Source organism: Nannospalax galili, unplaced genomic scaffold, assembly GCF_000622305.1.
Source record: "Nannospalax galili isolate Female #2095 unplaced genomic scaffold, S.galili_v1.0 scaffold388, whole genome shotgun sequence".
NCBI classification, from domain to species: domain Eukaryota; kingdom Metazoa; phylum Chordata; class Mammalia; order Rodentia; family Spalacidae; genus Nannospalax; species Nannospalax galili.
In genome coordinates, this window is record NW_008360304.1 from 1,767,451 (window position 1) to 1,784,259 (window position 16,809).

General features: G+C 41.5%; 1 protein-coding gene across 1 annotated transcript in view; it reads right to left on the minus strand.

Annotated features, from left to right (window-relative positions):
- Parp4 (poly(ADP-ribose) polymerase family member 4) overlaps nt 1-16,809 on the minus strand; it is an 87,487-nt gene that overhangs the window by 21,657 nt on the left and 49,021 nt on the right. Inside the window, exons 11-16 of the mRNA XM_029559247.1 lie at nt 14,531-14,677; nt 11,560-11,655; nt 8,613-8,796; nt 7,880-8,036; nt 3,014-3,138; nt 1,941-2,072 (exon numbers count right to left, since the gene is read on the minus strand). Of these exons, the coding sequence (XP_029415107.1) occupies nt 1,941-2,072; nt 3,014-3,138; nt 7,880-8,036; nt 8,613-8,796; nt 11,560-11,655; nt 14,531-14,677 (841 nt within the window). The remainder of the gene's footprint in view (nt 1-1,940; nt 2,073-3,013; nt 3,139-7,879; nt 8,037-8,612; nt 8,797-11,559; nt 11,656-14,530; nt 14,678-16,809) is intronic.

The window sequence follows — 16,809 nt, forward strand, 5'->3', positions numbered from 1 at the left end:
AAGAAGAAAGAGTACATGAAGTTATCAGAAAAAGTAATGGGGAGATATGCGAGGAGTTGGAGGGGAGGGAGTGGGCATGGATTTGATCATATCCCTGTATGAAATTCTCAATAAATTATTTTTAAAAAGATAAATGAAAATTCATATAAATTGATCAGCAAAGTATATTTGCCTAGTAAGCATCTGAACTAGAAAAGAGCAACTAAAAAGAATTCTCTTTAAGTTGGACCAAGCCATTTCAGTCAGTAGCTGAAAATGAAAAGTTTGGAAATTTGTATTGGACAACAACAACTAAGTTTATTTTAAATTTAGTAAGTTAAGGATTATAATTGCAACTGTATACTAGTCTTTGGGACAAGATCAGGGCCTGTGAATGCTAAGCAAGTGCTCAATCACTGAGCTATATACCTAGTCCCTGTTATTATTATTGTTGTTACAGTTTTTCTTACAAAGTTGTAAGCTTTCACTTCAGTTTGGCTTTTATAGCATGGTACACAGTATTCATTTTTGCAAAATTCTATAAGAACTATGAAGCTGGAAGTGATCGTGCATGCCTTTACTCAAAACACACAGAGGCTGAGGCAGGAGTATTGCAAGTTCAAGGTTAGCCAGGGCTCCATATTGAGCTTGCAGCCAGCCTGGACTGCACAATGAGACTTTATCTAAAAACAATGTGTGGGTGTGTGTGTGCTCGTGCACACATGCATGCACGCATGTGTATTTTATAGAAATATCTCACATGGTGGCTACAAGTCGTCCTTAACTGCAGTTCCAGGGGAATCTAAAGCCCTCTTCTGACCTCCGAGGCATTGCATGACTTGGGTGCACTCACATACATGCAGGCAATACACTCATATACAAAATAAAAATAATAAATAAAATTCAAAAAAAAAAGAAATATCACACACACACACACACACACACACACACACACACACACACACGCACACACGGCTTCATGAATTTTCAACTGTGCCCATTTGAAACTGTGTTACCCAGGCTGGCCTGGAATTCACTATACAACCTATACAGTCAGGCTTACCACAGACTCCTGCCTCAGCCCCTGAGTGCTAGTATGACAGGCGTATGCCAGCATGCTCCTCTGTCCCTAAAACTCCGGATGTTGAAATAACTTTTTTTGGGGACCAGCAAGATGGCTCAGGGGATAAAGGCACTTGCTACAAAGCCTGATGACTCAAATTTGATCTAATCCCTGGGACCTACAAAATGAAGGGAGATAACTGACTCTCACAAGTTGTCCTCAGACCTTCATACATGGGCTATGGCATGTGTGCAAGCATGCATGCACACACACAAACAAAAACACAATAAACATTTAAAAAGAAAGAAAAAGCCCGGGCATGGTGGCACATGCCTGTAATCCCAGCACTTGGGAGGCAGAGGCAGGCGGATCTCTGTGAGTTCAAGGCCAGCCTGGTCTACATAGTGAGTTCCAGGACAGCCAGGGCTACAGGGAGACCCTGTCTCAAAAAGACCAAAAAAAAAAAATACTTTTGTTTCAATTGCCTAAACAAAGACTTTGTAAGAGAATGATGAAGACTGCCACAGGGAGAGGCAGCACTTAATCAGGGAAGGATGTAGATAGAGGCTAACTGTGGTTCTTCAAAGAACATTTGTTTCTTTTTTTTTTAATTGTGTTTATTTACTTATTTTAGTTTGTGTGTATGAGTGTTTTGATGTAAGTGCACAACATGCATACAGTGCCCATAGAGCCAGAAGAGGGCTTTGCATCCCCTGGAACTTGAGTTACAGATTGCCACCTTGTGGTGCTGAAACTGAACTTGAGTCCTCGGCAAGAGCAGCCAGTGCTCTTACCGCTGAGCCATCTCTCCAGCCCCCATTTTTGTTTCTTGATAAGGCTGCTATCCAGCCATGGGCATTCAGGTAACTAAGATTTGAGTACCCTTTTCTCCTCTTACCTCACCAACTATGTGCTTCCCATTGATGAATGCCTCGAAGCCACACACAGCTGCCTTATCATCCAAAGGAAAGATGTATTTTGCCTCAATAGGCACATGACTTTCATTTGTGTATGTCTGAAAAACAATGATCTGAAGGAGGAAAAAAAATCCATATAATTGATTAAACTTCACGGAACATTTATAATAACAACCAACGAAAATAATTCATTTCAGAATCCTAAAATTTTTCATTTTATTTTTGTCTTTGAGGCAGGGTACCTGCAGCACAGACTGGTCTTGAACTTGTAGCCTAAGTTGGTCTGAAACTCCTGGTTTCCTTGCCTTCACCTGTGGCCCAAGCGTTGGGATACAGCTGTGTGTCACTGAACCTCGCCTAAATTCCTTAAATTTTCAACTTGTCCTCCAAAATCACAACCCTGGCTTTAGGGTTTAGTGCTTTCTACCACTACAATGGAGCATTTATTCCACATGATCAGTGTACTAGATGCATATTTAGGCAGTTCATACTTAACTGACTGGAGTAGGAGTCAAAAAAAAAAAAAAAGCCTTCTTCGAACTGGACATAGTGTTGCAGGCCTTTAATCCAAGCCTGGTCTACATAGGGAATTCCAGGCTAGCCTGGGGCAACAGGGAGACCCTGTCTCAAAAAACCCCCAGAGCAAAACTCCTTTCATGCTATGAGCTTTGCAACCTTCTAAGAGTGACATGGACTGGAAATCTGTGGAATACAGATACTCCTGGCTTCATGATGGAGGCATGTCCCACTAAATGGTAAACTAAAAATATAAGGGAATTACATTTAATGAATAAATATTAGGCAGTATATACAGTTGGTCGTCCATGTCAGTGAGTGCCATATCCAGGATGGATTCCATCAACTATGGATGAAAAATATTTGGGAAAAAGCATGCACCTGTACTGAGTACATACAGAATAATTTTTCTTCTGTCATCATTCCCTAACAAATGATATGGCATGCATATTTCATTTAGTTTATACAACTGCAAACAAATTCTTATTTATGATTTATATTCATTTAGTAAAGTGCTATGAAACCACAAAAAACATACCTGGGCAACAAAGTCTATTATTTTTCCCTTGATGTGAACATTCCCAAGAGGAATAGAATTTCCAGAGGCATCCTGAAGGCCAGCTTTGACGTTGCTGGAAGGCTTGGTGTCTGGTAACTGGTAATCTACAAACAAAAAAACATGAAAAAGGTTATTTATCATAGTCAGGTAGGCTTGATTCCAGAGATGCAGGACTAATTCAACACATGTAAAGCAATAAATGCAATTCATCATGTGAATGGATTCAAGGACAGAAATCACATAGTCATCTGGATAGATACAGAAAAGGCTTTTGATAAAATCCAACATACCTTCAAGATAAGTCTTTAATAAAAGGAGAATTTCTCAATATAATAAAGGGTATATACAAAAAGCTGCAGCTAACATTAAATTAAATAGAGAATAACTCAAAGCATTTCCACTAAAATCAGGAACAAGACAAGGATGTCCACGTTCTCCATCTTTATTTAACACAGAGCTGAAAGCCTCAGTTTGAGTAAGACATGAGATAGCAAATAAAAGAGCACACAAATAGGAAAAAAGGAAGTTAGAGTATCCTTCTCTGCAGATGATAGAATTATATACTTAAAAACCCTGAAACAGAAAACTTTTAGAGCTGATACACTGTCAGCCAAGTGGGAGAATCCACAATACTGTATGTAGCATTCCTAGATACCAACAATAAACAAACTGAGAAAGAAATCAGAGAAATGATCCTATTCACAATGGTCTCAAAAAATCCAAAAAACAAAAAACCTCGGAATAAGCCTAAACAGGGGAGTGAATGACCTCTATAATGAAAACTTTAAAACACCAAAGCGAAAAAACTGAAGAAAACACAAGAAAATAGAAAGACTTCCCAGACTCATGGATTGGAAACATCAACATTGCAAAAATGGCCATTTTACCAAAGCAATCTACAGATTCAATGTAATCCCCATCAAAATACTAATGCCATTCTTCACAGAAATAGAAAAAACAATCTTGAAGTTCCTTTGGAAACATAAAAGACCTCAGATAGCTAAAGCTGCCCTGGGCAAAAAGAGTCATGCTGGAGAGATCACCATACCTGATTTCATATTATACCACAGAGCAGTAGTAATAAAAATGGCATGCTGCTGCCACCAAAACAGACCTGTAGGTCAATGAAACAGAAAAGAAGACCAAGATATAAACCTACACAGGCACAGCCACCCAGTTTTTGACAAAGATGTCAAAAATACTCATTGGAAAAAAGATAGCTTCTTTAATAAATGGTGCTGGGAAAACAGAATATCTACGTGCAGAAAATGAAACTAGATCCTTATCTCTCACCCTGCACAAAAATCGACTAAAAAATGGATCAAAGGCCTTAACATAAGCCCTGCAACTCTGGGCTGGAGAGATGGCTCAGTGGTTAAGAGCACTGGCTATTCTTCCAGAGGACCCAGGTTTGGTTCCCAGCACCCACATGGTGGCTGACAACCATCCGTAACTATAGTTCCAGGGGATTCAAATGCCCTTTTCTGGCCTCCTCGGGAACTGCGTGCATGGGTGCACTTACATATCTGCAAACAAAACACTCATACACACATTAAAAAAAAAAAAAAAGACCTGAAACTCTGAAGTTTCCAGAGGAAAAAGAAGGGAATACATTCAAGATACAGGCACAGGTAAAGATTTTCTGAAGAAAATTCCAGTCACTCAGGAAGTAAGGCCAACTATCAATAAATGGGCCCTCAGGAGCTTAGAAAGCTTCTGTACAGCAGAGGAAACAGTTACTTGAGTGAAGAGACAGCTTACAGCATGGGAGAAAAATCTCTGCCAGTTATACATGTGACAGAGGATTAATATCTACATATAAAGAACTAAATAAACTGAATTAAAGTAACAACCCAGTCAAAACTTTGCTAATGAGCTGAACAGAGAGTTCTTTTTTGGGGGGGGGGGTTCTTATAGAGACTACAGGGTTTCCCTGTAGTCCCAGGAGGCCTGGAACAACTATGTAGACCAAGCTGGCCTTGAACTCACAGATATCTGCCTGCCTCTGCCTCCTAAGTGCTGGGATTAAAGGCGTGCACCATCATGCCTGGCTCAAACAGAGTTCTTAAAAGAAGAAATACAAATCCAATAGATATTTTTTAAAGTGTTCAACATCCTTAGCCATCAAGGAAATACAAGTTAGAACTATTTGAGATGCTATCTTACCCCTGTACAAAGGGCTATCATCAAGAAAACAAATGCTAAAAAAAAAAAAGAAAAGAAAAAAGAAAAGAAAAGAAAAGAAATGCTGGCAAGGTGTAGGGAAAGAGGAACCTTTATTGACTGTTAGGAGGGCAAGCTCCTGCAGACACTGTGGAAATCAATTGGAGGTTTCTGCAAAAACAAAAAATAGAACTAGCATATGACCCAGCAATATAAAAGGACTTATTCTATTACTGAGATGCCAGTTCATCCCTGTTTATTGCTGCTCCATTCACAATATTGAGGCAATCCAATCAGCCTAGTGGTACCTATACACAATGGGATTTGATTTAGCTATAAAGAAAAATGAAATTATGCAATTTTCAGGAAAAAAGATGGCACTGGAAAATATTTAATGAGGTAACCAGGGCCCAGAAAGACAAATACCTCATGTTCTCTCTCTCATATGCAGATCCTAGATTTTAATTTAAAACTTAAAAAAAAATTTATTTTATGAGCCAGGCGTGGTGGTGCATGCCTTTGATCCCAGCACTTGGGAGGCAGAGGCAGGCAGATCTCTGTGAGTTCAAGGCCAGCCTGGTCTACATAGTGAGTTCCAGAACAGCTGGGGCTACAGGGAGACCCTGTCTCAAATAGAACAAAAAAAATTTATTTATTTTTTATGTATATAAGTGTTTTGCCTGCATGTATGCAAGTGCACCTGTGTTATGCAATGCCCCCAGAGGCTAGAGGAGGGCATCAGATGCCCTGTAACTGGAGTTACAGATGGTTGTTACCTACCATGTGGGTGCTAAGAACTCAACCTAAGTCCTCTGCAAGAGCAGCCAGTATTCTTAACTGCTGAACCATCTCTCCACTCCTTAGTTTTTAATTTTTAAATATTATTATTAATATTATTTATGATGTGCATATGTGGACATGTATGTGGGTGTCAGGTGACAACTTTGTAAAGTCAGTTTTCTCCTTCCATCTTTACATGGGTTCTGGGATCGAACTCGTCTTCTGGCTTACATAACAGGCATTTTACTGGCTGAACCATTTTTTTGGCCCACTAGCTTCTAATTTTTATATGTATATTTATGTGGAAGTGAGTAAGTATAGATGCCAGGAAACTAGAAAGAGGCCTATGAGAGGGCGAGAATACCGGCTCTAAGGGAGAGTGGTGGGAGGGTAGTAGAGCTCACGAGCTATGGAAGTGAAAGAAGGAACACAAGGGTAGAAGGGTTTGGAGGGGACAGAAAGGGGACTTGGAAGAGATGGGGAAAGGTTACCAAAACCAAGTGGGCATGTAAATGTCATAAGGAAATTCACTATTTTGCATGTTAAAAAATTTTTAAATCTCCACCAGACAATGAAATGAAATCATGGTATGAGCTGTTTTGTTTAGAGATGAATAAAATATTTTTTTAAAAAGAGAGCATTATTGCTGGGTGTGGTGGCACATGCCTTTAATCCCAGCACTAGGGAGGCAGAGGCAGGCAGATCTCTGTGAGTTCAAGGCCAGCCTGGTCTACATAGTGAGTTCCAGGACAGCTGGGGCTACAGGGAGACCCTGTCTCAGAAAGACCAAAAACGAGAGAGAGAGAGAGAGAGAGAGAGAGAGAGAGAGAGAGAGAGAACGCATTACTGAGGAAATGTGTTTTAAATTACTGAATATTTTGGCATTATACCTAACAAAAATTTAATAATTCATTTTGGGGCCAGTGAGGTGGCTCATCAGGAAAAGGCACTTGCCACACAAGTATGACAACCCAAGTTCAATACTCAGAACCCATGCAAAGGTGGAAAAAGAGAATGGACCTCACAAAGCTGTCCTCTGACCTCTACATGTTAGCCTTGAACCTTGAGTTTCTTATCCTCCTGCCTATCTGCTTGCTGATATTATAGGCATTTACCACTTCCTACTTCTGCCTTGGAGCATTATCTTAAAAATCTAGAATGGTGGTACACACCTTTAGTCCCAGGACTTGGGAGGCAGAGATGGGCGAATCTCTTTGAGTTCAATGCCAGCCTGGTCTACATAGGAAGTTTCAGGCCAGACAGGGCTACACAGTGACACTCTGTCTCAAACCCTCCCTATTGCTCCCCCCCACCCCCACAATCTAGAATTATATTTATTACTTGAAAGACTTAAGCAAACACAGATACAGAGGTCTTGAGACTATCTCAGTAATTACAGTTGGAACACAAACAGCATCTCCATTTCCTGATTATCAAGTTGAATTGGTCAATCATAGTCATTCATTGTGCTACAGAAGCATTTAGAAGCAATCGGAAACTATACTTTTCAATCCAAGAATGACAAACTCAAACTGCTATAGGAGACTTGAAAATGTGGGCCAGGTGTAGAGGTGCACACCTTTAATCCCAGCATTTGTGTGTGGAGGGGTGCATGTGTACAAGGTCAGAGGGCAACATGTGGGCATCTGCCACTCGATCCCTCCACCATGTGGGTCCCAGGATTGAACTCAGGTCTTCAGACTTTTCAGCAAGTGCTCTCACCTGGTGAGCCATTTCGGCAACCCAACATCTTGATTTTTATGTGTTCAAAATAAAAAATAATAAAATATTTATATGTGAGGTAATAGACGCTGCTACCAAACATGAATAAATACTATTGAAAACATATTTCAGTTTTATAAATAGTATCACATAAAGCAGCACATAAGAAAATCATCTTACCTTCAACCTTTGAAACATTTGGAAGCTCAGGTCTGTGCTCCTCTAACTCAGGATTTTCATGGAGATGAAAATCCTTTATTCTGTCTCCAGGCAAGCAAAATTTAACAATGTATTTCATTTTAACCTGATTTGTTTTATAGACAACAAATTCATCATCCTAGAGCAGAGAGAAAGTAATAAATGGTCAATAACAACACATAACAACAGACAGATGTTCTCATGGAAGTAGAATTTCTTATTTGTTAATTTAGAAAATATTGAATTAAAGCTGGGTGTGGAGACACATGCCTTTAATCCCAGCACTTGGGAGGCAGAGGCAGACGAAGCTCTGTGAGATGAGGTCAGCCCAGTTTCAGGCCACCTGAGGCTACAGGGAGACTCTGTCTCAAAAATACATACACACACACACACAAACACACACACACACACACACACACACACACACACACACACACACACACCAGGCAGTAGATATATGGCAATTACTTAAATGAAAACACATTTAATAAAAATAGAAGCAAAACCCTAAGACAGGTCTTTGCACATAAAGGCCCCTTTTTTACCTGTCTTGGCTTTTATTGTTGCTGTTATTTGATTGATGGATTTTTTTTTTTTTTTTTTTTTTTTTTTTTTTTGCAGAGCAAGAGATAGAACTCAGGGCCTGACCCATACTAGGCAAATGTTTGACAGCTAACCCACATCCCAACCCTGCTTATTTCTTGAAATAAAATACCTCAAAGTCTGTGGGGACAGAGGCTGTTTCTGAAACTCCATGCACACTGTCATAGCCAGGTGGTGCCTCAGTTAAAGAAAAGTCCTTCTTGAATAAGTCCATACACTTTCCCAGGGCAACATCACAGATGACCAGGAGTCTGGAGCCATCTGTCTCTCCGGGGTGTGAGTACTTTATGCTCGTACTGCATGCAAAAGAAAACAAGTGTACATTATAAATCACAGCTATATGCCAGCCCCACTTTAGTATACAAATAAGAAGTACACGCTGAGCATCCCTGATCTAAAACTGTGAATCAAATCTGAAATGCTCCAAAATTCAAAACTTTGAGCACTGATGTGACATCACAAACGGAAAATTCTATCCCTAACTTCATGATGGGTTGCAGTCACAGGTAGGCACACTAAAAATATGATGTAAAATCACCACCAGTCTATGTTTATCATCAGTTGTAGAAGGAAGAAATAAATTTCATATTTGGATTTAGGTGTCACTCCCAGGATATCTCATTATGTGTACACAAATATTTCCAAATGTGAAAACAAAATCCAGCCCGTTAGATAAAGGATACTCAGCTTGTGCTGCTGAAAGATTTTGTTGGGAGATCATTCCAAAGTTTACTGCTATTGGCTGGGCACAGTGGTGCATGCCTTTAAGCCTGAGCCTGGGCTACACAGTGAGACCCTGCGGAAGAAGAAGGATGTGGAGAGAGGAGAGGGAGAAGAAGAAAAGAAAGATGAGGAAGAGAAGAACGAACAGGAGAAAGAGGAGGAGGAGGGAGAAGAAGAGGAAGAAGAAGAGGAGGAAGTAGAGAAGGAGAAGGGGGAAGAAGGAGCTGTCATTGCACTTAATTGTTTACAGAATTCAATGACATCAAGCATGGTGACTGACATCTATAATTCCAGTATATGGGAGGCTGAGACAGGAGGATTGCTACAAGTTCCATAGTGAGTTTCAAGCCAGTCTGAGCTAGATAGTGATACCATTCCAGAAAAACAAAACCAAAATGTAATATGTACAGTGCCCTTCTCAGCGGTAGGTATGTTAGCTACTAAAATATACATATTCTGTTACTGGAAAAGTTAGAGTGATGAATAATAAGAAAAACCCATTTTATTAATTAGGAAAAAAATATATTGAATTCACTGCACTAAAGTTCACAAAGGTCATAAAATATCAACTAAGTAAGCACTGGTCAAGGGAAAAGGCAGGCATTATATTCTGACAACATCTTCTGAGTCTACACGAAGACAGAAAGTTTCCTTATGACACCCAAGGCAGACTTGAAAGATAAATCAGCAGGGCGTGTTTTGTTTTTGAGACAGAGTCTAGCCCATACTGGCCTTGAACTTGTTACCTATCTAAAGCTGACCTCAATCTCCTAATCCTCTTGCCTTCATTTCCCCAGTGCTGGAATGACAAACATACTACTATGCCTGGCCCTTTTTAGTTTATTTTCTGAGACAGGTTTTCATGTAGCTACCACAGCCAGTTTATATGGATCTGGGGATGAAAACCCAGGCCTTGTGTGTTTTAGGCAAGCATTCTGCCAACTGGGTTAAATCTCCACCCTGTTGTCATCTTAAAATTACATTTATGTATGTATATGCGCACGCACACGCGTGCATGCATGCGTGTGTGTGTGTGTGTGTGTTGTGCCTACACATGCCACAGTGTACATGTGGAGGTCAGAGAACAATCTGTGGGAGTTGGTTCTCTGGTTCTACCATGCAGGTTCCAGGGGTTGAACACAGGTCATTAGGCTTGGCAGCAAGTATCTTTACTCACTGCGCCATCTTGCCAGCCCTTATTTTTTTGTCTGACTATGTAGCCAAGGCTGGCTCCAGAATTCACAGCAATCCTCCTGTCTCAGAGTCCCAAGTGCTGATATTATAGATATGAACCACCATGCCCAGCTTTTCTTTTTTCTCTTCTTTCCTTCCTTATTTTGGCAGGGTTTCACTATGTGACACAGGCTGGTCTGGAAATCTATGTGGCTTACGCTGGCCTCAAATTCACAGTAATCTGCATACCTCAGCATCCAAGTGCTGGGGTTGTAGATGAGAGTCACTATGCCTGGCTTAACTTTCACTTAAAAAAAATAATCCATTTCCCCCATCCCGTCTAAAAATCTCTCCCCTTCTCTGGGGCCTCCTCTATACCTTGCTTCCCACCAAGCTTGCCTTGAGCTCTGTCAGTCCTAGCTCCTTTCTCAAGCTCTTTACAGAAGACTGCAAGGACAATCTCCCCTCTCAGGCCTACTGCCTTCTTCTCCAGCCACTGTAATGTACTCTATTCAGAACTCTTCCATTAAACAAGAAAAAGGACACAAACTTTGTTGCATGCTAAGGCAGACTATCTATTCAGATTTCCTCGCTGAAGTCATTCTGTGAGTCTGAAGAACTCAAAGCAATGCCTAAAACATCTAAAAACATTTACTTTGTAACATCAGTACATAGGAATTCACACTACAAATTTTAAAGAAAAACAGACAATCTTCACATGATAACTGCTTAGATCAAGACTCAGAGATGTTAGTGAAGGGCAGAAGTGAAGACTGCTGGCCAGAAGAAAGGCGCAGGCTGCAAACACCTCCTCCCTCCTTCCAGAGGCCTATTGCAGCCATGTGTGCTGAGGCAAGATTCTCTTGGGGTCCTCAGGTTACCCTCTGTGATAGGAGAAGACTTACCAGTGGGGATAAGAGAGTGTGTTATAAAGATTCAGCTACAAAATAGACATAAATGCTAAGGTGATTTCAAACACAGTTTCCCCAACATTCAACACAGAAGACATGCTTTTACAGTATTCCGAGAAAACTGCTTTCAGTAATGTGTTTTGTGGGTGAGAGACTCCCACCGAGGAAAGAGAAGAAAACATTCAGAAAGTCCTCAGTTGCGATTCCTGGGGATGGGTGTGTGAAACATGATTTAGGGCAGAACACACTAACCTGAGAGAGTCACTGAAGTAAATCCCGCTCCCCAGATTTCCAACATCTGTTCTTTGTACACCTCGATCTTCAACAACTTTAGGTAAAAGCAACCCTCTGAAAAGAAAAGGATAGTATCATGATTTACCAGAAGAAAGCCGTCTTCTACACAGCCTCCAACGTGGTGCTACTTAAATAGCAAAGCATACCTGTCTTTGCAAACTCAGGTCAGTGTTCAGCTAATCTTCCACATCTGCAGTCAACCAGCCATAGATTGAACATATTTAGAAAAATGGGAACGGAGAGATGGCTCAGAGGTTAAGAGTACTGGCTGCTCTCGCAGAAGACCTGGGTTCAGTTCCCAGTACCCACATGACAGCTAACAACTGTCCATAACTCCAGTTCCCAGGGGATCTGATGCCTTCTTCTGACCTTTGTGGGCATTGCAAGACATGGGTGCTCTTACACAGATGCAAGTAATACACTCATACACATAAAAAATAAAAATAAGCTGGGCATGGTGGCGCATGCCTTTAATCCTAGCACTCAGGAGGCAGAGGCAGGTGGATCTTTGTGAGTTCAAGGCCAGCCTGGTCTACATAGCAAGTGCCAGGCCAGCTGGAGCTACAGGGAAACCCTGTCTCAAATAAATAAATAAATAAATAAATAAATAAATAAATAAATAAATAAATAAATAAATAAATAAGGAGCTAGAGAGATGACTCAGAGGTTGAGAGTACTGGCTGTTCTTGCAGAAGTCCTGGGTTTGAATCCCAGTACCTACATGGCAGCTAACAATTGTCTGTAACTACAGTTCCAGGGGATCCGATGTCCTCTTCTAATCTCCACAGGCATTGCACTACATGGATGCACTTACACACATGCAGGCATAACACTCATTTAACACTCATTTACACAAGATAAAAATAAATAAATAATAAAAATAAAGTTTAAAAATAAATAGAGCCGGGCGTGGTGGCGCATGTCTTTAATCCCAGCACTCGGGAGGCAGAGGCAAGCGGATCTCTGTGAGTTCAAGGCCAGCTTGGTCTACACAGTGAGTTCCAGGAAAGCTGGGGCTATAGGGAGACCCTGTCTCAAAAAGACCTAAATAAATAAATAAATAATAAAAGAAAATACTCAGAAAAAGAATTTCATCTGTACTGAACATGCAGACTTTTTTTAATCATTAGTCCCTAAACAGCACAGTCTAACAACTGTTGCCATAGTGTTTATACTTTGTTAGATATTATTAAGTCATGTCAATGCTATTTAAAGTATAAGTGGGGACATCCTCCTTTCTGTAGAAACTCAATGCCATTTTATATAAGATCCTTGAGCATTGAAGGTTTTGGCATCTTGGGGGGGGGGGCTTGGGAAGCAACTCTCTAGATACCAAGGGACAACTATAATCTCCCAAGAGGAACAACATATGCCATTAACATGTCATCAGCTATGGATGGCTTCCTACCTCTGTCTTGACCAGAGTTGAGTCTTTGGCCATATCTCCCGCCTCCTCCAGGCAAGGCCCCAGGGTAAGTCAATGATTAAGAGCCATTGCTGACTTACAGAGGACCAGAGTTCTGTTCCCAGGACCCACATAGGGTGGGGCTCACAGCTACCTGTAACTCCATCTCAATGGGATTCAATTCCCTCTTTTGGTCTCCACAGGCACTGCACACACATGGCAATCACACAGACACATACATAAATCTTTTTTAAAATCAAACACATAACTTAAATAATGTAATTTTAATCATTGTCTATTATATATAGTATATTATATATACTACATATATAATATATACTATATATATTATATATAGTTTTCCCTGGAATGCAATAGGTTGGCTGCTTTTAACTAAAGGGCCCATGTGGCCTCTTTTCTTTTTCTTTTTTTTTTTTTGAGATAGGGTCTCCTTGTAACCCCAGTTGGCCTGGAATTCACTATGTAGACCAGGCTGGCCTTGAACTCATGCCTGCCTCTGCCTCCTGAGTACTGGGACTAAAGGCATGTGCCACGACACCCAGCCCATGTGGTTTCTTTATTTATTCAGTATTTTTTGAGATTAAAAAAAAAACATACTTTTAGGGCTGGAGAAATGGCTCAGCAGTTAAGAGCAATTGCTACTCTTGCAGAGGACCTTGGTTTGGTTCCCAGCATCCACATAGTAGCTCACAACCATCTGTAACTCCATTTCCAGGTGATCTGATGCCCTCTTCAGCGTCCACAGGCACCAGGCACCAGGTACATTTATATACATGAAGGTGTTTCAGAAAAATTCTTCAAACAGCAAAAAGACCAAGCACACACTCAGGAGAGAGTTGGAAAGCTTGTTTATTTCTTATGTATGCAGGGGGACCCCAATAAACAACAGATGGTTATTAGATTCTGGGGCCTGATTTGTAGTATAGATGAGGATTTTATAGTCAATTTTAGGATTAGCCCTATGTTCTTTTCATGATGGGCCATGTTATCTCAGGAAATTCCTTCCTGGATTCAGCCAACATTGTTTTTAAAGTAGATATCCCGGGTATAGGTCAGGGCATCTGCCACCTTTGGATCTACAACTCAAGACAGATTAATTGGACTGGAACCAATTGGTCATTTTAGTTTACAATATCAGACACAAACTGCAGAAGTTTAGATTTCTGACGTGTTTGAGCTACACTTTTCTTAGATTAATTGGACCAGGTGCCTCATTAAGCCTCTGCCTCCCGAGTGTTGGGATTAAAGGCATGTGCCACCACACCCGGCAACAAAGGAAACTTTAAATAGCCTGAGCTTACCAGGACATTATATAAGAATACAGTTAGGTATAAGATTATAGGTTTTTTCCCTATCACAGGCAAAATACGCATACTCATAAAATTAAAAAAAAATAAGTAGTTAAGAAAAAACACACACAGTTTAGAAAAGGTAAAAAAGAAACTTGAATGTTTCATATTTGCGAACCTGAAAACTCTAAAAAATAAAGGCAGTGTGTCTTACCGGGACAAGATTCCAACAATGTTTCGCACAGGAGAGCCATGCAACAAGGGCCGCACGTTGCCCAGTTTACTCAAAAATTCAGTGGTTTCATTTACTCTTCCAACCCTAAATATCCGCAAGATGTCTACTGGACCATCACTGGAAGAACTGGAAGAAAAACCTAAGGTTACACAATTGGAAACAAAGACCCAAGAAAATTCAAACATCCATTATCAGGAAACTGGTTTAGTGAATCATGTCTTAATAGAGCTTGAAATCTTATTACAAACCATAGCCACAGGGCTGGTGAGATAGCTCAGTGGATAAACCAGGACCTACAAGGCAGAAGGCCAGAACTGACTTCTGCAAACTGTCCTCTGATCTCCACACATATACCATGGCACACAATACATAAATGTTAAGATTTAAAAAAAAAACATAACATGCGGGCTGGAGAGATAGCTCAGCGGTTAAGAGCACTGACTGCTCTTGCAGAGGACCCAGGTTTGATTCCCAGCATCCACATGGCAGCTAACAACCACCCATAGCTCCAGTTCTGCGGGAATCTGACACCTTCTTCTGACCTCAGGCTTTGTGTGACACAGGTGCACTTACACACATGCAAGCAATACATTCATACACATAAAAAAATTAAAAAATAATAAATAAAATATTTTTAAAACTAACATGCAGGGTGTGGTGGATCATGCCTTTAATCCCAGCACTTAGGAGGCAGAGGCAGGATCTCTGTGAGTTCAAGGCCAACTTGGCCTGTGTATCATGTTCCAGGCTATTCAGGGCTACATAGTGAGACCCTGGTTCAAAAAAAAAAAAAAAAAATCCCTACAGTAAAATATAAAACTAAATAATCAAAAAAGAAAAAACAAAACTAAATAATCATAAAATTTAAACTATGTATGATGGTTCAGGCCTATAATCCCAGCACATGGGAGGCTGAGGCAGGAGGATCACAAGTTTAAGCCAGCCTCGGAAGACATAATGAGACCCTGTATTAGTAACTTTTCTGTTGCTGTGCTAGAAACACTGACCAAAGCAACTTATAAAAAGAAGAGTTTTTTTTATTTGAGCTTATGGTTCCAGGGGAATTACAGTCCGTCTTGGCAGGGAGGCATGGTGGCTGGAGGAGGACTGGAAGCTAAGCTCTCACATCTTCAAGCAGGCACAGGAAGCAAGAGAGCAACAGGAGATCCAGCAAGCCTTAAGAACACTCTAAGCCCAACCCCAGTGATGTGCTTCCTCCAGGATAGCCACACCTTCTAAGACCTCCCAAAACAGTGCCACCATCTGGGGACAAAATGTCCAAATCCTTGGAGCCTATGGGGGACATTTTCATTCAAACCACCACAGGCCCACTCTCGAAAAAAAAAAAAAAAAAGGAAGTCCATGCCCCATAGTCACACTGATGGAATCAAACTAAAGCCCCCCCAGGTTAAAGTAGATTTAACCAAATCCCCCAGACTAAAGAAGAATATTCAGAACAAGGAAGTAAGAAGTAAAATAATTCTAACTACTGAGAAAGAACTGACCTTTTCATGCTCCGGACATCACCAGAGACTCCCACTCCCACTACTGCCGGTTGCCGCCAGCCCCCTATTGCTGGTTGCTGCCGGCCCCCTCCCACTACTGCCAGTTGCCGCCAGCCCCCTATTGCTGGTTGCTGCCGGCCCCCTCCCACTACTGCCAGTTGCCGCCAGCCCCCTATTGCTGGTTGCTGCCGGCCCCCTCCCACTACTGCCAGTTGCCGCCAGCCCCCTATTGCTGGTTGCTGCCGGCCCCCTCCCACTACTGCCAGTTGCCGCCAGCCCCCTATTGCTGGTTGCTGCCGGCCCCCTCCCACTACTGCCAGTTGCCGCCAGCCCCCTATTGCTGGTTGCTGCCGGCCCCCTCCCACTGCTGCCGGTTGTGGTTTGTGGTTTCTGCCTTTAAAATCGCCTGTAAACTGAGCTTGGGGCTGCTGTTCTCTCTCTCTCTCTGAGTGAGGCAGGAGCCTGTCTGCGCAAACGATTAAATCTTCTTGCTTGTTGTATCTCCTGGTCTGAGGACTGAGTTATTGGGGTGCGGCCTCCCGTGGACATTGGGTACCCCAGCCTGGGGGTCCTACACACCTTTCCTGCAAGTAACATGAATCCCCATATGCCCCTTAGCACGAGCCCCCCCAGATACCTGTGAGCTGGCCGGCCAGAACCCATGATTGGGTTCCCCAGTTACAAGACAAGGGGGGAATGTAGCACCCTGAGACCCTCTTCATTTACCCGCTACCCCCCAATCCCTCCAGACCC